Source organism: Artibeus jamaicensis, unplaced genomic scaffold (assembly GCF_021234435.1).
Source record: "Artibeus jamaicensis isolate MK-2021 breed Jamaican fruit bat unplaced genomic scaffold, CSHL_Jam_final contig_471, whole genome shotgun sequence".
In the NCBI taxonomy this organism is placed as follows: domain Eukaryota; kingdom Metazoa; phylum Chordata; class Mammalia; order Chiroptera; family Phyllostomidae; genus Artibeus; species Artibeus jamaicensis.
This window is the reverse complement of record NW_026521850.1, coordinates 5,925,394-5,949,332: the sequence shown is the minus strand read 5'-3', so window position 1 is coordinate 5,949,332 and position 23,939 is coordinate 5,925,394. Positions and strand designations below refer to the sequence as shown.

General features: G+C 56.3%; 1 protein-coding gene across 7 annotated transcripts; it reads right to left on the bottom strand.

Annotated features, from left to right (window-relative positions):
- Window positions 1–30: 30 nt before the first annotated feature.
- Window positions 31–16,111, bottom strand: CIZ1 (CDKN1A interacting zinc finger protein 1). 7 transcript variants are annotated; one of them, XM_053667712.1, is made up of 18 exons: window positions 15,813–15,869; window positions 15,119–15,248; window positions 14,801–14,916; window positions 13,229–13,300; window positions 11,909–12,138; window positions 10,070–10,160; window positions 9,780–9,864; window positions 8,651–9,294; window positions 8,278–8,399; window positions 7,438–7,635; window positions 6,834–6,958; window positions 4,592–4,679; window positions 4,011–4,124; window positions 3,650–3,820; window positions 2,161–2,230; window positions 1,684–1,805; window positions 1,124–1,291; window positions 31–115 (listed from the first exon to the last, which is right to left on the bottom strand). In XM_053667712.1, the coding sequence occupies exons 1-18, from the start codon at window positions 15,850–15,852 to the stop codon at window positions 110–112; spliced, it is 2,592 nt and encodes an 863-aa protein (XP_053523687.1). In that variant the 5' UTR covers window positions 15,853–15,869; the 3' UTR covers window positions 31–109. The 7 variants fall into 7 exon arrangements, with proteins under 7 accessions (XP_053523687.1, XP_053523686.1, XP_037009382.2 ...); XM_053667711.1 differs by having other exon boundaries at window positions 55–701; XM_037153487.2 differs by lacking the exons at window positions 31–115; window positions 15,813–15,869 and adding an exon at window positions 15,904–16,111 and having other exon boundaries at window positions 956–1,291.
- Window positions 16,112–23,939: the final 7,828 nt, after the last annotated feature.

The window sequence follows — 23,939 nt, the reverse complement described above, 5'->3', positions numbered from 1 at the left end:
GATGGGGACCCCAGTGGCTGAGGTCAACGGAGCAGGCAGGGTGTTCCAGGTGTTGCTCACGCGCCGGCTGCTCACGGGTGTGGAGGTGGGGACAGGGTTCTTGCCTTCTTTATTTCTGGACACAGAGGGTACAGGTAAGGTCGGGACTTCCTCCCCACCTGGTACGCTCCTGGCCAGCAGCGGCTTCCCATGCCTGAGACGGTATCAGGCATGCTGCGTGACCCCGTGTGATGCACTTGGCTTCTCTGGGGACCAGGCCTTTCACTAAAACACCAAGACATGCTGTGCAACCTTGGGCACCACCCTCCTATTCTTGGCCTCAGCCTCCCCAGTTGGTCCGACTGGCAATCTGTAAGGGTCTTCCCAAATGGGGAAACAGCAGAACTACAGATCCAACTCAGCTGAGGCTCTGCCCACTGATGATTCATCCTGGGTCACCTGACGGGAAGGGCAGAGTCCCCACTGGAGCCCCATGAACTCAGAAGCAGAGGAGCAGCCAGGCAAGGGGTGCAACCCCTTCTGCACTTGACCTTCCACAGGATCCAGCTGGAGAGAGGCTAGCACAGGGGTCCAGAGCTCAGGCCAGGATCAAATCCTGGCCATTCACCAGATGTATGACCTTCGGCAAGTCACTTGATCTGGCTAGGCCTCAGTTTCTTCATCTGGAATCTGGGGGTACCAAGACCTCCCTCCTAGAGTCGCTGTGAAGATTAAATGAGATCTCACTTGAAGGCACTTTCCTAGCCCTGATACATTATTAAGAGGGAAACTGAGGCTCAGAGAAGTGAAGTGCCTTGTGATCCCAGAGTCCCTGGTTAGGGAACCCGTCTGGCTGTCCAGTTTGGCCCCACACAGTGCCTGGAGAGGCTGGGCTCAGGTTTAGGCTGGCTGGGGTGCTCCCCTCCTGCTGTCTGCCCAGACAGAAGTGCTGGTGGGCACTAGGCAGCCAAACTACCTTCTTTTTATTGGGTTCTGAGTAAAAATGCCATGTCAAAGTTTCCATGTAGGCTCTAAACAGCATCCATCTGGACCCAGACCAGGTGGGTGTGGGGAGCTCCTCCTATCAGGTTTTGAGCCGGGCTGAGCGCCGAAAAGGTGGGGGCTGGGAAGACTGGGCCGTCACCTTGCTGTGGTGGACCTTGGCGCCCTTGGCTGTGTCCTGGAGGCCGGGCTGGGTGTGCGAGCGGCCGCTGGAGGTGAACAGAGCCGTCAGGGCGTTCCGGGCAGTGATCGCACACCGGCGGCTCACGGGCCTGGTGGCAGGGCTGGGGTTCTTGGCCTTCTTGTATTTCTGGACACAGAGGGCGCAGGTGAGGCAGGGCTCCCTCCCATTCTGATGTACCCTGGCCGGCAGCTGTTCCCCCACCTGGCTAAGACAGCACTGGACGCGCTGTGTGGCCCTGTGTGCTGCACTCTGCCTTCCTGGGCCAGAACTCTGCAGCTAACAGCCTGGCCCCTCAGCACTGCCCACACCCCCACCCTCTCCCCAGAGAAAGAACAGAAAGAGCCCAGCCCCAGACTGGTTTTCTTATTCCCCTTGTGGGCAGGGCCTCTCTGCTGGGGCATGTGCCTGAGGACTGATGTCCAGCACAGGAGGGAGGTGGCCACTGGCTGTCACCCCCATTATTTTGGATGGAGGCAGAGTCCTGGGCAGGGTGGGGTGGGGCAGGAGGCCCAGCTCACCTGCAGGTTCTCGAAGTGGGCCAAGGACTTGCAGTGGGAGATCTTTGCCTCCGAGTTGCTGTGGTAGAACTTGTGGCAGATGCGGCAGACATAGCCCACGACGGGCACCATGAAGTCCACGCCTGTGGGACAGCAGGGTCTGCGCACTTACGTTCCCCCGTGCCAGCCGGGTGCGCCACCCTCTTTAGGGCCCTTTTATTCCCCCACCATCAGGTAGCATCTCAGCCCTGTCAGAATGGCTATCACCAGCAAATTGACAAACAACAAGGGCTGTTGAGGACGTAAGGGAAGAGGAACCTTTTTGCCCCGTTGGTGGGAACGGGGATTGTGCAGCCGGCCACTGTGGGAGGCAGTGTGCAGGCACCTCAAACGATGAATGGGTCTGCCTTTTTTGCGAGTGGATAGGCGGTCTGGCCAGGATGCTGTAGCTGGGATCTGGGGGTCACCTGAGTCTGGGACCAGAGCTGGGGGCCTTACCATACGCAGTGTTGGGGTTGTAGGTCTCTGAGTTCTTCCACTCCTCTGTGGATACGCCTTTGGATCTCACCTGGAGACATGCAGGCAGGGGGGCCTCGGATCTGGCTTCCCCCAGAACCTCCCACCCCTGAATGGGGGTGGGGAGCCCTGGAACACACCCGTGCTCTTGAACACAGACTCGACTTTGGGAAGGTGGTGGGTGGCATTCTTGGAGCCTTTGCACCTGCTGCACCTGCCTCCCAGAGCACCCTTCCCAATCTATGCATCGTAGGCTCAGCTCATTCAGTCCCATCCTCCAGGAAGCCCTCCTGCTCCTCATCCATGCCAAGTATGCCCAACGCATCACACACATCATCTCCTTGAATCTTCACAGCCATCTATGGTTCATGAATTTTCCATATGCAGAAAGTGAGGCCCAGACACATTAACTCACTAGCTCCATGTTATACAGCCAGTTCAGGAAGGAGCAAGGTGGTAAACCCCAGTAGGCCCCAAGTCTTGCCTACTCCCTGAGTAGGACATAAGCCCCTCCCTCCCAGATGAGGCCATCCGGCTCCAGCCACGCCAGCATCACCGCTCCTGGCAGTGCCTTCTACCACATACCAGGCAAATACACATGGCTTCTAGGGGTGACAGCCACTCCTGTTTGCCACCCTGGCTGTGACCCTCCCTCACAGCCTGAGCTGGGACTGTTGCTTCTGAGCAGAGGCCACAGGTTCAGAGACGGCAGAGGCTTGCCTGGGACACTGCAACCGACACTGAGAAGCAAAGCCGGCTGTACCCCTAACCTGCTCGGCGCTGGAAGCCACCCTGGCAACCCCCACCCACAATTCCTCTGCTGCCCCGTCTTAATGGGTGAGGTCTACGAGGGCAGGGGCCAGGCCTTGGGCCCCATGTATCCCTGGTGTCCAGCACCAGGGCCTGGCCCAGGACAGGGGCTCTGGAAACATCTGTTAAACTGAAAAATATCCATGTTTCCCCAGCTCCTGGCTCTCAGGAGGCAAAGCAGCAGGGGCGTTCCAAACACAACCTGGCACCCACATCTGTGAGGTTCTGCCAGGAGAGTGCTTGCTTGGTACGCACCTGGAATAGAGTAGGTGCTCAGAAAACGCTGACTGCTCTAGCTGGCTATCACCCTCGGCAGCCTCTCACACTGCCGTTTCCTGTGTGCCCCGCGTGGTTCCCCACCTGTGCCTTTACCGATGCTGTTCCCTTGGCCTAGGATGCCCTTTCCCTTCTTTGATGCAGGTCAGAGTTTCAGCCAAGCTTCAAGGCCCTGCTTATTTCACTGCCACCCTCCAGTCATGGCGATGTGTAGTTAGTTACATAGTCACGTAGAATACAGTTACTGTTGTTACTAAGGCGGAGCATCAGTGCCTATAAATGCCAGCACAGTGCCTCCTGGCCCCTGGGAGGTGTGGCGAGGTCCCCGCTGGGCTCGGGGTCCAGCCTCCACCCTGCCTCCCAATTCCCTCCTCCCTCCTAGCACCTGCTTGCAGAATTCCTCCTCAGCCTCGATCTCTTCTTCTTCTTCTTCTTCTTCTTCTTCTTCATTATCATCATCTTCCTCATCTTCATCATCCTCAAAGCAGCCCACAGCATCCACTGTGATGAAGTGATCCTCATCTTGGCCGGTTACCTCCTTCTCGAACATCTTCAGCTGCCCAGGGGAGCAGACCAGGACTCACGTCAGCTCTGGGCAGCCGAGGAGCCACCCGTTCTCCGCCCCACAGCCCTGGAGTCCCAGTTCCTGCTCTGCATTAGGGCCGGGATACAGCTCATCCTGCTGTGTGGCCTTGGCCGCGACTCTGTACCGCTGGGCCTAGGTCCTCTGAGGGAGCTGCAGTTACCTCCTTGGCTTTGTCCTTGTGCCCCTGGGACTTGACGTGTTCCACAAACTTGCGTGGGGTCTTGAAGTAGCGGCTGCAAATGGTGCAGAAAGGTCGCAGGGACTGTTTGGCGATCTGGGGAAAGGAGGCAGGCCAAGTGGGAGGTGGGCAGTGTCCCCAGGTGCAGCCAGGCAGTACCCAGTGAGGCCTCGCCTGCCACCTGCAGGCCACCACATCTGTAATCAGCTGGCTGCTCTCTGCTCCTGTACCAGAACACGGGCAAACACGTCCCCTCCCTGTGCCACTGGCTCCGACATGGGATGGCAGGTGGCCACAGAGAGAAGACAGGGAGAGAGGACAAACGCCGAGAGGAGCCCCGAGAGCCCCAGTGGCTCAGTGGCAGGGCAGATGGTGCCTTGCCCACACCGAACAGACTGCAAGACAGAAGCCCAAAGAGGAAGCGTGGCTGACTCACAGAGAAGCCTCACTTGCAGACACCAAGGCTGATGCCGACTTTGTGCTCCCACCCTGGGCTCGCCCTTCCCAGCCACCGGCTCGGAGACAGCCCACGTGGGCGCCCTGGTGGCACGCGGGCCTCGTACCTTGTGGTCCTGCGTCCTGCGATGCTGGATCAGGTCCCCCACGTAGTAGACCTGGCAGGTGTTGCACCAGCGCCTCAGAGGAGGGTCTCTGAGTGACAAGAAACAAAACACACGTAGCACGATGTGACACTGTGTTCTCAGAGAGACAGAGACTCTCCCAGATGCTGCAAAAATGGAGTGCTATTCCAACAGGATCGTTTTAGGAAACTTAATAAAACAGTTCTGAGCTTCATCTGGAAGAATACTAACATAAGAATAACTAAGGAGCCCTGGCTGGTGTGGCTCAGAGGATTGAGCACTGGCCTGAGAACCAAAGGGTCACTGGTTTGATTCCCAGTCAGGGCACATGCCTGGGTTGCAGGCCAGGTCCCCAAGGAGGGGCACACAAAGAGGCAACCACACATTAATGTTTCTTTCCCTCTCTTCCTCCCTTCCCCTCAGTCTAAAAATAAATAAAATAAAATCTTTAAAAAAATAAAACAGAATAACCAAGGAAACTTGGGGGAGAAATGTTAGAAGCATTTAGGACACCATAGGGTTACCAGGACAGTGACACAACCGAGAACACCTGGCCTTGAAAACCTCTTCACCCTCCAGTTTAAATGCCTGTGCTTCCCAGAGCCGTTCTTGCCCCTCGGCCCATTTCTGGACCTGCCTCATCCAAGGAAGCCAGCTCCCATCTGAGGCTCCAAAGTGCCGCAACCAGGGCATTGCTCACGGTGACTTGTCAGGGCCAAATCCCTTCTCCACTCGCCCTGGGCTGTGGGGGGCCCAGGACTCCACCCCTTGAGTCCCTGGGGCCTGGCTTCATCCTGAGTGTCAGATGAGGGAAGGGCAGGCAGCTGATCTGAAGCACCGCCAGGTCTGCCTGGCCTCAGGGCACTGGGTCAGGAGGGGGGACGGGGGTGCTGCCAACAGGAGACGAGGCCAGGAATCCCGCCCACCTGAAGCTTGTTAAGAGCCTGGGCTACATCCGCCCGGTGTCCTTGTGCCATGAGGCCGATTTTGACAGCATCAAGTTCATTCTGCAAATGCAACCTGGGACCCTGTTCTAACGAGCAGTTCTAATGAACTGCGTCCTGTGCATGTCCTGCCTTATCATGCATTTCCACTGCTGGCCTCTGTGTCAGTTGTTCTGCCACATGGACGAGACTTGACCGATCTAACTAATCCACTAGTTTTGGATATTTTAGATCATTGCCAATTAAATTGTTTCCGCATTACATTAACTTTGCAAGAGACAACCTTGTGAGTCGCCTTTGGCCCGTGCTGATGATTCATGCACCCAAGTGTGACTCGTAGGTCAGGCACAGGGGGAGGTTTCAGGAGAGAGAACGTCCTGGAAACCCACGTCGGAAAGCTTTTCCCAAAGTGATTCCCGCGAACAGAGAAACAGCTGCCCTCGGAGAGGGTGCTCCCTGTCGCTCAGGGCCCCTGTGCCCTCCCTGCAGAGGGGACTTCAAGCTGGGACCCTGTGTGAAGGCTCAGGGCTTGCCCGGCCTGTGAAAGGGTATCTTTTGGCCTCCGCAGGGTTTGTTTAGTTTCAGTTCTGAACTAGCTATTTTGAAGTTGGGAGATTTCACCTACAAATCTGGGTTTCTGGATTCTTCTGAAAAACCAGACCTGGAGCTGAAGGGCAGCCATCCCATGACACAGAGCCCAGGTCCCCCAGGCAGCCCGAGCCAACACCGACCTGCTTCCCTCGGGAATGGCATCTCCTGGCCCCTGCAGGCCTCTGCGACTGCCCACAGGATCACAGAAGGTCCCCCAGCTTCTACCCTCCCACCCGAAGAGCTGGTCTCCAACTCCAGGAGGGCTGACATTTCTGCCTCACTGAGCACCCATGACCGAAAAGCGGAGACCCAGGGTAACCTAACCGCAAGCCCCAGGATGACCTGGCCCTCAAAATCATGCCCGTGTGAGGGTCTGCACGAATGCCAAGGGAGCAGCCCCCCGTGTCACCACCCGCTGCCTTCCCGCATGGGTGGGTGCACTGTTCCTGCCTGAATGGAACCTTAAGAAGCTGCCTGGTTCAAGAATTCCTGCCTCACACCCGGTGGCAGGCCATTTTACAGATGGGGAAAACTGAGGTCCAAGGTCACACAGCTACTGGGGTGAAGAGGCCTCTGCGGGGGGGGAACAAAGCCTGACACAAAGGCAGACCTTGCAGAGGGCTGTCACCCGGCCTGCCAGACCGCCCGCCCCTCCCCCTGGCACCGGGCCTCCGAGACCCTGCACTCACTCGTCCTCTCTGTCCAGGACATCCCGGGGCACAGGCAGCAGGGACAGGAGGCAGGCCTGGCTCGTGTGCTGCATCTCCCCGAGCCGCTGCTGGTGCTGGGCCCCCGACACATGGTCCTGGAACTCCTGCGACAACAGGGAATCGGGGATGGGCGTGAGGACTGGGCCCCGGCACACGGTCAGCGCCGGGGCCTGGGAGGCTTCCCGCCTTGTACCAAGAGCACCAGGAATAATGACACAAGTATAACGCTGTCACTAATGCCACTACAGGCTGGGCCTGCGGCTCATGAGCTCAATGTCAAGTTGCCGAATCCTCAAAACCACCTGATGTGCTGGGTTCTAAATGTTTCTTCATCTGACCCACGAGGAAACTGAGGCACAAAGGATGAATTCGCCTCCTGAGGTCTATGCTGGTCAGGGCTGATTCAAACCAGCTCTGCCTGACTGGAAAACTCTGCCTTCGGGGAGGTCAGAGAAAGTGTTCTGAACAGATGCATGGCTGCCAGCAGGGGTGGGGCCCACGGGGCCACGCAGGCTGCTGTGGACATGGGTGTCCCCCCACCCCACACAGAGCCTGTCCACCGCCCAGGGCATGGGGGCAGCACCTGCTGGCCGCGGCAGCTGGCCCTGCAGATGTAGCAGAAGAACTGGGGGGCCAGCTCGGAGGGTGTGCTGGCGGAAGCGGGGGCAGCGGAGGTCGAGTCGCTGGAACGTGGCCCCGGTGCGATGGATACAGTGCTAAAGGCCCTGCTGTCACTGCTCTGCAGGATGGTGACCTTCAGGGAGCCCCCGGCACCCCACACCTGCACCGGGAACAGGAGCAGAGCTACCACCAGCTGGGTGCTTATGGTGAGCCAGCCCCAGTACCACACACCTATGAGTATCACCTCCTCGGGCCTGACGGCCCGCTTTACAGATGGGGAAACTGAGGCTCTGAGCTCTTAGATGATTGCCCAAGCTCATATAGTTAGAAGGCACTACAGTCGGGATTCAAACCCAGGGCCACCTAAATCTAAAGCCCACCCGCCCACACGTGACAGATGGAGAAACAGACACAAAGAAGGGAGTGGGTGTGACCACAGTCCACTCTGGAGCAGAGCCGGGACCCAAACCCCCAGCACAGGCTGCCACTCTTCCCTCCAAAGAGCAACGTCACCCATGTGAGGGCACCAGGGGCTCTATTTGGGATGAGCAGGACGCAAGGGACTGTTGTCACCTAAGCGTCTCCGGATCTTCAGAGCAAAGGCACACGAAGGCAACACAGCAGCATGAGAGTTTGGCGGACCCCCGTCAACCCCGCTCTGTGCTGCCCAGATGGAGGGCTGTGGTCACCTGCCCCAGCGGGGGAAACACGAGGGGGCCCTGACCGGGGCTGGGACAGACAGAGGCCCTCCGACTGCTGGGCACTGTGGTCCTCACGCTGCCACGTTAGCATCTCTACCCACCCTGAGCATCTCTCTCGCTCTTTTTTCACATTCTCCCACATCCAGGCCACGAGTCAGCTCCTCCTGGCTCTCCTCCATGCTGACCTGGGCGCCCACTGGCTCTGGGGAGGCCTCCTCCAGGCCTGGAATGACAGATGTGCTGTTTCCCAGGGCCCGCCTCCCACCTGACCCAGAGGGACCTGGGCCAAAGGGCCACCTGCTGTGCTCAGCAAGGCCTTGAAGCCTCTGGCGTGGTGTTCCCAAGCCCGGTTCTAGGGCCACCCCTTGGTCCCAGGCAGTGCTCAGCCAGGGCTGGACAGTGTCAGGGGAGGAAAGAGGGGGTTGGGCAGAGCTGCCCCATCACGGGGCCAGCTGGGAACCGGCGCTCGCTTACCTGCTCCAGTTTCTACCGTACTGGGTGGTGTTTCCAGCACAGGAGAATGACCCAGAACTGGTGCTTGCTCCGATGCTGCCACCTGTGGCTGGGTCTGAGCTGGAGCCTGCCCCTGGGTCTGGTCCGAGGGCAGCACTGGCAACTGCACTGGAGGTTGCTCCAGTGGCTTCTCCAGTGTCTGCACCTTTGCCTGTGTTCCTGCCTGGGCCTGGGGATACGTCTGCGTCTGTGCCTGCTTCTGCTTCTGTGACTGTGGCTGCAGCTGCGGCTGTGGCTGTGCCTGCCAAGGGGGCTGCAATTGTGCCTGTGGCTGCACCTGCTGCCGTGGCTCAGCCTCCTGCTGCAGCTTTGGCGGCACCTGCTGCGGCACTAAGTGCTCTGGAGAGGTCTGTGTCTGTGCCTGCTTCTGCAGCTTTGGCTGCACCTGGGCATCCACGGGTGGCACCTGAGGCTGCTGAGTCTGTGGCTGCACCTGGGTCTGCATCTGCAGAACCTGGGGCTGGAACCGTGGCAGTACTCGAGCCTCCAGCGGCTCAGGCAGCAGCTCTGGTGTCTGTGTCTGCTTTGGCGCTGTCATCCGGGCCTGTGGCTGGACCTTCGCCTGCAGCTGCCCTGAGGGTCCCTTCTCTGTGGGCTCCTCTGAGCTAGGAAGGACCAAAAGGAGGTCAAACTCATGTCCTCCAGATGGCCCTAAGGGGATCCCGGGAAAGGCCAAGACCCAGATTCCGATCCTCTTCCTACCGCGTTCCAGCTGGATGTTTGGGCAAGGCCCCCTTGGTTCTCAGGGCCCCAGTTTCCCCTAAAAAATCTGGCAGGATCCCTTGCTCTCCCCACCCCCCCACACCTTGCTACCCACTCTCTGCCCACCATGAGGTCCCTCCGCACACCTTTACCCCTCCAACCTGCCCACCTCATCTGCTTCCAGGTGGCTCAGTCACAGCGAAGACACCCAAGTCTGTTTGGCCTGGGGCTTCCCCAGGAGAGGTGCAGAATTAGGTTCAACCTTCCTCCAAGCCGGAGGCCAAGGCCCTTCCCTGGCTCCATCTCCCCTGAATGGTCCTGGCCCCACCTATGCCCACCCCCTGCCTTTGCAGAAATGAGAATAAAGCAGGGGTCCAGCATCAATTACCTCTTTGACCTTTTAGCTGGAGGCTCAGTCGCCTCACAGGACTCCGGCTCAGGTGCTGAAGTGTGTTTCTCCTTAGCAAAGTCATCTGGGCAGGGAGGAGAGGCACGGTCTTGAATGAAGGGCAGATGAGGGACTGCCAGGGACAGGTTAGACACAAACAATCTCGGGGAGATAGGGCCCGGGCTCACCCCCTACCAAGATCCCCACCTGCCAGATCTGCCTCCACTACCAACCCCTCACCCACCTGCCCCACCCCACGTCCCCTCCAAAGGACCAGCAGCCTCCCTCACCTGGCGTGTCTGCTCGGGGCTCAGCGGCGTCCTCAGACCCCTCTGCGGGGTCCGCCTTGTCTTTCACAGGCGTCGTCTGAGAAGAAGAATCCTGCTGCCTTTCAGAAACCGTTCCTGCCCTCCACCACCCACCCTTGTGAATATGCTCCTGCCCAAGAGAGGCTGCCACAGCCCCCAGGACACGAAGGGGCCTGGGAACCTCAGGTGGGCCAGGTCCCAGAGCTGCCAGGAGATGCTCTTAAATGGCCCGGGAATCATGTCCAGGAGTTCCATCCAGTTGCCTGACAGTTAAGTAAACCCAGCTTTGGGGGACACAAGCCCCCTTCTGTCCACCAAGCTGTCTCCTGACACCTCTTCTCCACAAAGCAGCCAGAGGGACCCTTCTCAAATGCAAACCTGGTCATGTCTCTTGTCTGGACCAGGCGGGAACCGCCCTGTGACTTCCCCTAGGCCTGGAGTGCCCCTCTCGCCCAAGCCTGACACCACCTACCCTCCCTCCTACACAAAATGACCTCTGCCCCGCACCCACCCTCCAGCCTCAGCTTCCCCCCGCCCCCCTCTACATCCACACTGGTCTTCTCTCTGGTTCCCCAAAGGCCCAGCCAGGCCTTCACCCAGAGCCTCAAAGGTACTTCTTGCAGGAAGCCTTCCGGATGCCACAGTAGGTCCAGACCCCTAGCACAGGTCCCCAGAGGGCCTTTGGCTTCCCCACTGTGGCACTTAATGAATTGGTGGGAACATTATTTGCATTAATGTCTTACCCTCCTTCCCAGACCAAGATATCCAGGAGGGCCAGACCACGGAGTGCCCTGCAGGGACTTACAGATGTCTGCTAAATAACTGCGCGGCTCCAGCTGTTTCCAGCCCCACCCCCCAGGAAGCCCAGGAGGACCCCCTCTCCCCCCTGCTAGTCAGCCCAAGGAACCAGTAATGAGCTGGACCCTGCACCGCACCAGGACTCCTTGCCCTTCGGAAACCAGCCAGCTCTCACCCTGCACGGCACGGGCCTGGCCTTCCAGTCAGGAGGCTCAGCTCCGGTCCGTCCAGACAGCTGCGCAGCCCAGAGCGACCTCCACCCGCTCTGTGCCTCAGTTTTCCCATATGCAAAATGAGGCGGGTGGCCGGCTGGTGTGGCTCAGTGGAGTGAGCACCAGCCTGCAAACCGAAAGGTCACTGGTTCGATTCCCAGTCAGGGCACATGCCTGGGTTGTGGGCCAGGTCCCCAGTTGAGGGCATGTGAGAGGCAATCACACATTGATATTTCTCTCTCCATCTCTCCTTCCCTTCTCCCAAAATAAATAAAATCTTTAACCAAAAAAAAAGAGAGAGAGAGAGGGCAAGGGAAGGAGAGAAAGGAAGAGAAACATTGATGGGCTGGTCCTTGTACAGGCCCCAACCAGGGATCGAACATGCAACCCAGGCATGTGTCCTGACTGGAAATCAAACTGCAACCTCTTGGTTTATGGGATGACGTTCCAACCAAATGAGCCACACCAGCCAGGGCTGGGCGGTACTGATTTTAAGAATTGTCGGAGTACACCTAAAACTCATACAGTGTTATATGTCAATTACATCTCAAATTTTTCCAAAACAGAAGTTTTAGGTAAATAATAACACTGGTAGTGTTTGGACACAGCAAAGATCGCATCAGGGGTTCGGGAATATTTGAAGTTCGGGAAGCACTACACAGGTCCCATCCACCTCCTGCTCTTTCCACAGATGAAGAAACTGAGGCACAAAGAGGGCTGTGGCCTGCCCGAAGGCCCAGTGTGAGCCGGAGTGGGGATCTGGGTCGGTGCCCAGGCCAGCCCCGCCCACTCCACCCCGGCTGCCACTCACCTTGTGATCGGGGGCGGTGGAGGGGGGTGTCCGGGTCTGTTTTGGGGGGGTCCGCCCCGAAAGCATGATCTTGGAGGGGTGTATGGGGACCCTGACAGGAGGGGGGCCCAGCAGGGACTGCTGAGTGGCCTGAGGAAAGAACTGCTGTAGATTTGGGGTGGCCAGCTGTGGGGGTGTGAGGCTGGGGGCTGTCAGGTTCGGGGTCGCGAGGTTGTAGCTGCGAAGGTTGCCTGTGGGCAAGAAGATGGGAGAAGAGGGATTACAACTAGGGTTGGGTGATAGAGGCTAGGGTCAGGGGTCAGGCCCCCAAAGCACCATGGGAACATCACAGATAATTTCAAAAAGGGACTCTTCCCACCCCACGTCAGCCAACAGGGAGAGATGACAGCTGAGAGCACAGTCCCACTTTGGCTTTCGGTGGGGAGGGGCTTTGGGGCTGGTTTTCTGCTCTAGTGGGTGAGGCCCAGGACACTGCCTTTTCTCTCCAGGTGCCTCCCTGGGCGGTGCCCCAGCAACACTGCTCACCAGAAGGTATGCCCCGGGGTGCGCCTTCTGGTATGTGAAACATCCAGCTCAGGGAGAACCAGCCAGATGACTGGTCCCTGGAACAATAAGACCCTCTTCCACCCCCTCCAGCTACCCTGGGAACCAGGCACTTCGTAAGCACTTCCCAGGTGTGGCTGCCCAGCAGCCCAATTGCTTTCCCTACTTCCCACTGCCCAGCAGCCGGGGGAAACTCCTTAGGGCCGGGCGCCTCATCAGACTCCGGGATCCAGTGCAAGTGAACCATAAGAACCAGTTCAAATTCTTGCGCCAAGGCTGGGAGGAGAAGCATAAGGGATCAGGGTAGGGGTCAGATGGGCTGTGAGAGCTGGCTCAAATCCAGACCCCACGGTACAACTCTGGACCTGAGCAGGTCAGTCCCCCCTTCTTAGGCTCACTTCCCTCATCTGGAACGTGGGGTGATGCAGTGTTTGACTTGAAGCACTTCATGAGGATTCAGTGAGATATACAAGTGTGCCTTGTATATAGTGAGTGCTCGATTAACACGAACTTATGACAAACACGTGCGGAGAGAGAACTCCAGCCAGCTCTCACAATGAGATGAAAGATGGCACACTCCAAAAGAAAAGTGACAAAGGACATGGACAAGTCACAGAAAGAAATACAAATGCTGAACAGATAATTATCACATGTTAAACTGCACTAACACTCCAAGAAAGCGAACTAAAACATGGAGGATACAGCTTTTTTCTGCCAACCGAATTAGTAAGTTATTTGCATATATACATATATATATATAAAAAAAGCACATAATACCCAATGTTGCTGTGGGCATGGTGAGACCGGCACTGTCATACGTAGCTGGTGACATTGCAAACTGGTCCAGTCCTTTGGGAAAGCAATTCGGCAATACTTACCAAGGGCCGCAAAACAGCCACCCTCTGACCCAGCCATCCTACTCCTGGAATTCATTCTAAGACAATCACCTCAAACATGATAGTCACCCCAGTGTTATTTAAAACAGAAAAAAAACAAAACCGACAAGGTTTAGGTAAACAAGGGCGCATTCTGTCCAGCGGCACATTAAACAGCTGCTAAAGAATAATCCTTATGGAGACTGTCAAATTATACAATAAATGGTCATGCCTTCTACTCAATGAAAAAGCAGTAAGATACAGCCTTTCACTCACATCAAGAACCACAATCAAAAACAAACCCCTGCGCTGGTGGCCAGAAAAAAATGGGACGTAATACACCAAAGCCCGGGCAGGTGTGTCTTTCCATCAGGAGGTGAGTGAATCTATATATGATTATTTTGGGTTTTCTCATCCTCTTTCTAAAATATTCTGTTCACCTGTCTTTGAAGAGTGTAACTTTTAAAATGGAAAAAAAAGGGGGCGGGAATACATATGTATAGACTGGGGGTCCCTGTGTGTGATTTTATCTCTCCGCCCATCTCTCTGCCATTTCTTTCATTCTTGTTGATTTTTATTGAATTGATTGGGGTGACAGTGGTTAATAAAATCACATAGGGCCATTCATGGCCATGCGGCCCTGGCAGGGCGGAAGGGTGACAACTGTCACATCCGTGGTAAGATCTGGGCTCTGACTCTCTCTCTAATCAACACCTACTTGCTGTGGGACCTTGGGCATATGGCCCCTCTGTGGGCCTCAGTTTCTTCATCTGTAAAATGGGATCGTGAGTGTACCTTCCCTTTAGGATTATCAGCAGAGTCAAGGACCTGGGTTTGTGAAGGCCTCAGCACAGTGCCCAGCCCAGCAAGTCACCCCTACCCTGTGGGAGGGGCTGGGTCTGCATATGAGCTGGCCCTGGGCCCTGCACCCTGGACCCCTGGATTGCTCCCGCAGGGGCTGGGGTATCTTGAAAGGAAGAGCTGAGAGACTGCTCTCCACATGAGGAAACTGAGGCAAGGGCACAGGCCTAACCCCCTCAGAGATACAGGGGGCCAGGAAGCCCAGGCTTTGGTCTAGCTCAGATACTGCTGGTGCTGTGTGACCCAGGGCAAATGACTTTCCTTCTCTGGACCTCTGCTTTCTCATCAGCCCAGTGGGATAGGGAAGAGGATAGTCAAAACAGATCTTTCCATCTAGCGCCTCATCTAATCTGAATGGCACTGAAGTGTGCCAAGTGCTGTGCTCTGAGCCAGCACCGTGGCCAAGGGGATAGTCTGGGCTCAGATAGACCTGCAGGCCACTGAGCAACTTAAGGACTGCACTTCCTGGAGCCTCAATGTCCTCCTCCGTAAATTAGGACACTGACAGTGGCTCCCTCTCAGGGTTACTGTGTGGATCTGCTGAGATTCAATGTGCCAGAAAGCTGCTGGAAAGGTGCCGCCAAGACGGAATGAGAAGGACTGGTGGCCATACCTTGCAACTGCTGCAGAAGCAAAGCTCTCTGAAGCACACAGCCATTGAGGAGGGAGGTTGAGTTGGTGCCCTGGAGATTCAGAAGCTGCTGCTGTGGCTGCTGCTGGGGGAGCCCCCTGTGTGTTGAGAGCAGTTGTCAGAGGGTTACTGGGAGTGTCAGACCACCCTCTTTCTTGAGACCTCTCACTTCCATTCACTGCCTGCCTTGGGGCATGCACCTGGGAGTAAGGGCTGGGAAGGGGGCCTCCAGGGCATGGACCTGAGTGGCAGGGCTGGAACCGGCCAACCTGGCCTGTGAATGTGGTGCAGGGAACTCACCTGCTGATGGCCAGAGGCAGTGAGGCCTGCGGTGGGGACTGCTGGAGCAGCTGCTGGAGCTGCAGCAGCTGCTGCTGCTGTTGCAGGTGCTGTTGGAGCTGCTGCTGCTGGAGCTGGTTGAACATGGTGGCTGGGAAGGAAGGGGAGTAAGTCTGGGCTCCCCACCCCGGGACCTGCCACTCGCCTCCAGTCCTCGGTTTCCCACCCCAACGCCGGGGCCTCAAATACTGCTAGCTGAGTTTTACGCTCCCCATCCTACCCAGAGCATGCCACATTTCCTCCCCACCCCATCATCACGCTCCCAAATCTGAGAGCAGCAAGAGGGGTCAACCACCCTCTACCAATTCCCCCCAAATCCTGCTGACCCAACCAATCCCACCCTCAGCCTTTCCAACCCCCAGGGCTCCATCCTTCCAAGGGGAGCATCCGACCCCAGTACACCTCTCCCTGCAGCCTTTCTCTGCACGACCGCTCACGAATTCCAGCCCTCCCCACTCACAGCCCCCTTTGATACTCCCACCCTCTCCCCTGTGCCTATTTGGTGTCAATAACAGCAGTACCTCCACCCCAGTCGTCAGCCTTCCACTCTCGCCATGAACAAAGTAGAAGGTAGGTCCCCGCTCGGCCCCGCCCCCACCGCACCCGTCCATTCAGCTAACCCTTCCTAGGCAGATACAGCAGTGTTGCACATCACCTGCAGTAACCCCACTGCCCGCGAAGCCCACAGCCTCCATTCTAGCGTCCCTTAAGCCTTCCGTGCGCGCAGGCGTCCTCGGCCCGCGCACCTCGCCTCTCAGCGTGGCTGCGGCCGCGGGAACTGCACAGCCTCCTTCCCACACACCTTCCGCCGTCGCGTCGCCCCCAGGAACCGAGCGGGCCGCGCGCGAGAGGGGGTGCTCCGGCTTCGCGCCTGGGCTCCGGGGCTCCGGGGCTCCAGGGATCCAGAGCTTCCGAGGCTCTACGTGGGCCTGTGCACTCAGCAGGCCGGTCTACAGGCCGGGCTGGCCAGCGCCCTCTGGAGGACCGGAGGTTCCGGTGCTGCAGACCGCGCGGCGAGATCCTTCACTGCACGCACGTCACGCTGCGGAGGTGGCGCCCGCTCACCTGGTGCCGCGGCACCTGCGGGCGCGTCTCCGGGCTGCGAGGATGCCCTTGGCAGAGTGGACCCTCCGACCCCGGCCCTCTGCATCAGAAAGGGGCGGCTTTGAGCTCAAGATTCGTCTGTCGCCCGGAGGGATCTGTCGTCTGGGAAGGACATCGCAGGCGACTTCGAGGAGGACCGTCCCCAACCGACCTCCCCGCGGCCACCACTGTCCCGCGATACGGAGGGCCCGCGTGGGGCTGAGGTGGGAGGGAGCGTGCAGTCGACCGCTGGACATTCGGGAACCGAGACCCGGCGAGACGGCGACCCGCACAACCTGGCAAAAGAATGTGCCCCAGAAAAAAGTGGGGAGGTCCATGTCAGAGTGTTTTGTTGCCGCCTTGATTCAGCAGCGGGTGAAGAAGCCTGAGTTTAATGATAAAAAACGACATTCATCCGGACTCTGAACCGGTCCTGCTTGGAAAAGCCGTTTAATTATGACTCTGCCCTGCATCCCGACGCCCCTCTCCTCCGTCCCTACACGGAGTCACTGAGACAAACAGTCCACGGTTACCCAATAGCAATCCCTGTTCCCTCTGCTGTTGCTCAAAGGCTTCTGTAACTGTTAACAGCTCTGGGCAATTCGCTCCCTTTACCTTAAGCGCCGACTGTGTGCGGGCGGGGCGCACGGTGGCGCTAGGGACGCGCAGACCCGGAGGCTGACTAGGCGGGTTCAGGCAGCCGAGATTCCTGAGTCGAGCCATCTGCAGTCATGTGACAGGTGCTGCCCTAAGGATCAGGACCCGCTCTACTGCAACCCCGCGGAGTGGGGGGATGTTAGGGGCGGAGGCAGCACAGGTGCCTAACTCCGCCTGGACTTAGAGGCGCGAAAGTGGCTCAGTGTGGCCGGAGCGCCAGACAATCCAGGGTCAGGGGAAGGTCACGCCTTTAGGTGAAAGGGTAACCTGGATAATGGTGGCTTTGAAGGTTGGCCTGAGGAGTTGGGCTTTTACCTCTGAAGGGCAGATAACGCTAGGGAAGGATGCAACAGCATCACCTACTCCCCAGTTACAAAACTCATTCGGGTGAGAACCAAGACAGGCAGTGAGCAGGGAAAGGAGAGCCGAGTCAAGATCGCCCAGGCTTCCACCCAGGTCCAAGCTCGGATGGGTGCTAGCGTCGAAGTCTGGGTTTGAATCGGGGCTCCACTGCCTTCTGCCTAGGCGACCCTGGCCCGCTGGGGGAGTCCTCTCTGAGCCTGTTTCTTCATCTATACAATGAATGTCCCCGCATAGAGGATGTGAGGGTGGTAATACATAATGTTTAGCACTGGCACCTGTCATCGATGAACCTAGCAAATAAAAAAACACTAAAAATAATGTTCATGCTGGCTTCCCGCTTCCTGCTTTCTGGACGGCAATCGGCAGTTCTCCCCCTTGACCTGGTGGTAACCACACTTGTAGGAATCTAGCTCAAGAAAGTAATAGAAAGAGGAGTTTGAAAAGCCAGCAGGTGATTTATAAAAACATTAAAATAGCTGTCTGGAAAATAATCAACTTTGAGGGAACACCTAAATAAATCATGGCAGCTGCTTCTAAGGAATGGCACATGGCCACAGACGCTGTGCTTCCAAAGGACATTGAAACGCTTACAATACAATATGAAGGGAACTCAGCAGCTTACAAAGCTGCATATACATCATGATCCCAGTTTCGGAAAGAGTAAATAGATGTGTGTAGTGGGCTCGTGGCGGGGGAGGTCCCTTTATCTCCTTTTTTTCCTAATATGATCGGTTTGAATGACTTTCTCAGGGGGAGAGAGTGAACATTTTTTTAAAACGTTGACCTTGGTTCCCTCCTTGAAGACCAGACAAGACAGTGGATAGGAACAATCTGAGGACATGGCCGGGGGCTAGACTCATTACTTTTTATCCATCCCTGCCAGGCAAAGTCACCCGCGGAACGTTTTGGGGGAAGAAGAGGGTCCCCATCTCTGCGCATGCCCAGTGAAGTCTGAGGCCGCGGCATCGTCGGAAACCTCTGCCTTGCCTCTCTCTAACTTGAGACGCATTTTTATCAGGAAAGAAACTTGGAAGCTTGTGCGGATCTACGTCCACACCCCCTCTGCTTCAGGAATCTACCTGTATCTTCCCAAGACAATGTCACATAGTGTGACTACTGTAGTTCGGGGATATATTTTAATGCCTGACGACACAAGCTCCTGACATTATGCTTTATAAAAAGTGTCTTGCCAACTTCCATTCTTGTGAAATCTTTCAGGCAAATTATAGAATGATTGTGTCAAATCTTCTCTCCCTCCACCCCCACCAAAATCCCATCAGAATTTCTTCTGGTGTTGCATGAAATGCATTCAAATTGAAGACAAACTGACATCTTTACCCCGAGCTTTTTAGTTTAAGGACGAGGTGAAGGAATGTCTCCATTCACTGAAGCCTTGCGTTACTTTAGGGCTTGGTAGGTTTCCTGATCCAGCACCTAGACAGGATGGTGGCTGTTGCCACTATTTTCCCACTTTCTAACCAGCTGTCTTTATCTTGTAACCAGCCACCTCCTTACCTGGCATCATATTTGCCCTCAGTAATGTCACGTGCCCCTGGATGGCAGAAAGCAGCTGCCGAGTTGTCCCCACGTCCTTGAGACCCAGCTCCCAGCTCTTCCCATCACCACTGCCTGGAGTCTCCTGGGGTCAGGCCCGGGGAGGGTCAATTAAATGAATGAATGGAGGAAGGAGTGAATGCCTCTGAGGTGCAGTGTCCTCCCTCCACCCTCGGGCTGGTATTATCCAGCAGCTCTTCCCTCCCGGACATCTCTGCCCATCATTGCACTGCCCCTTTGAGGCCCCTTTGAGGCCACCAGCCAGCACAGCACACCGACACAGGCAGCCGAGTGAGCCCACAACCAGACACCTCGCTCAGACACCGCGGGAACAGGCTGTACTCGCGGTGACAGCCGCAGGAAAGACAAGAGGCAGAGAAAAATATCAGACCATATGCTTACCATGTGGCCTCGCCAGCGGCTGTCGCCCACTGTGCCTTTACCTGTAACTAAACATGGGAAGGGAGACAGGGAACAGAGGCGGGGAGTGGCAGGGTGGGCGTTGCTGCTGCCCCTACCTTCCAGGGTGACCTGGGGCAAGGCCCCTCCCGACCTAGGACCTTAGTGTGGCCCCCTCTGCTAACCACGACTGACCTGTGGGTTGGTAGCAGGCTCTTCCTCCTCCCTTCCCCTTACCAGGTCCAGGACGGTGGCCGCCTTCTGTCCCCAGAGGAACCAAACTTTCCTTGCAGTGCTGTCCCTCGCCTCTCACTCCTCACCAGGCCACTTCCTGCCCCATCTTCCCAGCGCATTTCAAACACCAGGAGGCCTTCACAGGCTGCTGGACATGTCCTCCAAGCCCTCTGTCCACAGGGGAGCCGGGCGCCCTGGGGCTCCGCGGGGCCTGGAATTCCCGCAAGCTCAGCCAGCCAGGGACTGCGCTGGGCCCCCGTCCAGGCCTCCAGACCCCGCTCTGTGTCTTCCACAAATCCCGGTGCGATCCTTTGCCCTTCCCATCAAGAGGTGACACCCTCTGCTACTTTCACGAAACTGCAGTTTCTTCAGATGGCACAATGGTGGCAGTGGTTATAACCACATCGTAGCTCTAATCACTCACTGTTCCGGGCATGGCTCTCCCGTTTCACCTACATCACTTCTCCATCACTGAGCCCTCCCGCACAGCCTGTACTCGTGAGTTCCGTGATAGTACTAGGCCCTGTTTACACGTGGAGGAACTGTGGGTCAGGAACGTGACTTGCCCAAGGTTACTGGTTTAGAAAATGGCAGAGGTGGGCTTTAAAAAAAATATTTATTTTAATTGTTGTTCAAGTACAATTTTCTTTTACTCCCATCCCATCCCCCCAGTGCTTCCCACCTCCCTCTCGTTTCCACCCCCCCTTAGTTTTTGTACATGTGTCCTTTATACTTGTTCCTGTAAACCCTCCCCCTTTCTTCCTGAAAGAGGTGGGATTTGAACACCAGGCAGGCCAGCTCTGTGCTGCACTCTTGACCCACACGCACTTAACCATCAGCACACAAGGGCACCTGCCTTGCTCTGGGCCCGTGGGAAGCTCCTCACTGTGAGACAGGGCAGTGCAAGCACAGATGCCTGACAACCAGGGACCAGCAGCCCCGGGGAAATGCCGGTGCTCAGCCTGCAGCCGCGCAGAGGCGGGCACTGTGTGTGCCCCAGCCTGGAGCAGCTGCTTCCTCAGCAGTGACCTTGCCCCAGACCGGGTCAGGTGCCATTGCTGTCTGCTTAGCCTGTCTTCCCCCAGTGAACCCACATTCTAGCAGGACACGCCCCACCTCTTATTAACCTCTTCATCCCCCCGTGTCTTGCCTGAGGTCCGGTGTGAAGCAGCTAGCCACCGAGCAATAGCTGCTGAAGAATAAAGGAACGAACGACCCACGGGGGCCAGACCCTCATCAGGCTTATTGACTAAATATAATGGCTTGGCCCTGAGCTGTGCAACAAGGCTGCTGTTTGATTCAGTACAACCAGTGTATTGAAGCACCTACTGTACGCACAACGAAAACCCTATCAGAAGGGGTGGTGTGTGTGTGTGTGTGTGTGTTTTAAAGATCTTATTTATTTATTTTTAGAGAGGGGGGAAGGGCAGGAGAAAGAGGGGGAGAGAAATGTCAATGTGTGGTTGCCTCTCATGCAACCCCCCACTGGGGACGTGGCCCACAACCCAGGCATGTGCCTTGACTGGGAATCAAACCAGCAACCCTTTGCTTTGCAGCCTGTGCTCAATCCACTGAGCCACACCAGCCAGGACGGGCTGGTGTTTTACGTGCATTAACAATATACAGGTTACAGGAGCTGGTGCCAGGTAGGATAGAAACTTGGAAGCGGGAGTCTTACCCTCTCCATTCACATCTTCACTCCATCAATTCCTGGCTTTGTGACTGTAGACTCTGCCTCATTAACCTCTTTGTGCCTCAGTTTCCTCGTCTAACAAAAGAAGCTAATTAAAAACTTCTCCCTCCTGAGGGCAGACCCTCTCAGCACAGTAACCTGGTAGGGGGAAATGCCCAGCGAATTTCCCGCTGTTAATCTGCCCAGCACAGTTGGTGGTTAACGTTGCAGCGGCTCCTGAGAGAAGGCTCCCTCCTGGGTGCTCAGAGTAGATCGTCAACGCCATTTCTAAGACTCTCGGCTAATTCATTGGCCCTCGGGGCCCCCAGCTCCTCAGTGCTTGGAGAGAACCATCTGCCATCCTTCAGTCCTCACCAAAACTTGAGGGAAACTGAGGCCAGGGTAGATTTCAGGTTCACTTCCTTTCTGATCCCAGACCTTTGCTTGTGCTGGAATCAACCCACTCTAAAGCCCACAGTGGCATTCATCCATTCTTCAAGTTCAACCCAACTATTCTGAGCAGACAAGGGAACAAAAAACAGGGCACTGCCAGACCATGGGAAACTACGCAGCCACGAACAAGGAGCACGACCATCCAATCTGTTCTTACACTGAAAGATGCCCAAGACATGCTGGTACTAAAAAGTTGCTCAGAATGAGATATACCAGAGCTTCTCTGACTTTGATGTACACAGGAATCTTCTGGAGCGCACGGTTCTTATTAAATTCAAGTATGACCCTGCAGGCCATGGGAGGGGCCTGCAATCCTGCACTTCTGGCAAACTCCAGGTGACTCCCGGGCCGCTGGTCCGGCACTGGTGATACGGCAGTACAGGAGATACAGTACGATTCCACTTCTGTGAAAACAATATGAAACAAAACAAATATCTGTGGAAAAGCCAGAGCATGAACACTAAGCTGTAACTAGTGGTTATCTCTGGGTGGGGGGACAACCAGAATCTGTCAAGTGTTGTGTAAATTCTGACTTTTACAATAAGTTTCACCATCCTAATTAGGAAAAACAGCCCAGCCATGATGGCAGCCTGGAGGCCGACGTGTGCAAACTGCACCCCTCCCCAAATGAATGGCTCCACTCCAGGCCTCACCTCTGCTCTCCCTGGTTCTCAAAGCGTAATCACGGGCGGGCTTGGAGCAGCTGCTCCGGATGTGCGTTGAGCATTGCCGATGCTCCAGCTGTTGGGAGGGCTGTCATCTTTGGCATCCTCCAAGCAGCGATTCAATGAGAGTCTCCTGAGTGCCAGGCCAGGCTGGCCCTTCACAGGCTTGCAGACCGATCATCATGCCCATTACCCAGGGTAGATAACTGAGGCTTAGCATTGTGGAGGGACCTAGATCGCACAGCTTGTCTAAGGCCCAGGCCAGTCTCCTGGGATAGCACCCGCCTATTCCCCTCTGCCTGCCTGGAAAAGTCCTCCGTCGCATGTTCCCATGTGTCACTCTCACTTCTTTCAGGTCTCTGCTCAAAGGTTTCCCTTACCCAGAGCCCTCCTCTGACCACTGCGATCACATGAGAGCAACGCTCCCCCTGCTCCCAGCCTCGCCCGGCTTTCTTGCTTCCCAAGGCACTCATCGTCACGTGACACTGTCATGCTTATTAGCTTAGTTGTGCTTTGTTTCTCTTTTTCCACTAGCCAGGAAGGCAGGCATGGGTGGGTAAGGACTTCCTGTCTATTTTGTTCGCTGCTTTATCTCCAGGGTCCAGCACAGTGCCTGGCTCAATAAACATGTATTAAATGGGTGAATAAATGACAGTTTCTGATTCACAGGCCACTGCTCTCCAGCCATTGTCTCCCCCACACCCTTTTTATGCACAGAAAATGATCCACTGATCCCCAGCAGCACAGGGGGCGCTGGCCTCCCTTTCCTAGCCTCCTCGTAGGGGGCCCAAATTCGGTTCCTCCGAGGTGGACAGCCAGGCCTGGGGCTCCGTGGGCCGTGAGTGTGGAAGAGATCACAGCAGGGCTCAGTTGTAGGAGTCCTGGACCCAAATGCCGCTGTTTCACCACCACGCCGACGGGCTGGGGCTAAGACTACTGACTACTCTCTAGGCCGGAAGGTCCTGACTCTTCCAAGAACGACCTTCTATGTGTCTGAGCCTCTGCACTTGCCGTTCATCTGGGCTGGCATGCTCTTCCCTCGGATCAGCCTATGACTGGTTTCTTCTCACCGTCCTGGTCTCTTCTCAAAAGTCACCTCCTTGGGACTGCCCCCCACCCTAACTCCTCCCAGGGTAACGTGGACCTTTTTTTGCACCCCCACAAGTACCTCTTTTCACACTTTCTGTTTATTTCCTCCATGGCTCTTAGTATAAACTATTTTCGCTTTTACTATTTCATTTATCCATTTGGTCATTCTCTGCCTGTATCTGCCACCCGGATGTAAGATCAGTGAGGATGGAGAGACCTTGTCTGTCTGTTGTACCTCCAGTGTCTAGGACATGCCCTGCTTCTGGGAGGTGCTCAGAAGACTGTGGCCTTGGAGAAGGCCCACCTACTCTCCAAGCCTCAGTTTCCCTATTTGCAAGATGAAGTGAAGCAGCCATAACCACTGTCAGAGAGTCTCGGTACTAGGGGTGAAGTCCTCACCCATTCCCAGAAATTATATCTTTAATGCAGCATCCGCGCCCCCCAGACACTGCTCAAGCGCCCCGAAACCCGCAGAAGGAAAAAACTACAACCCCCATGGTGCCGCTGATAGCGCCTGCGCACGGAGGTAGTCCTGCAGCGCCGCGGGCGCCCTCTAGCGGTGGACCGCTGCAGCGCTTCGCTCCGATCCCGGAGGGGCGGGGGGCCGGCGGCG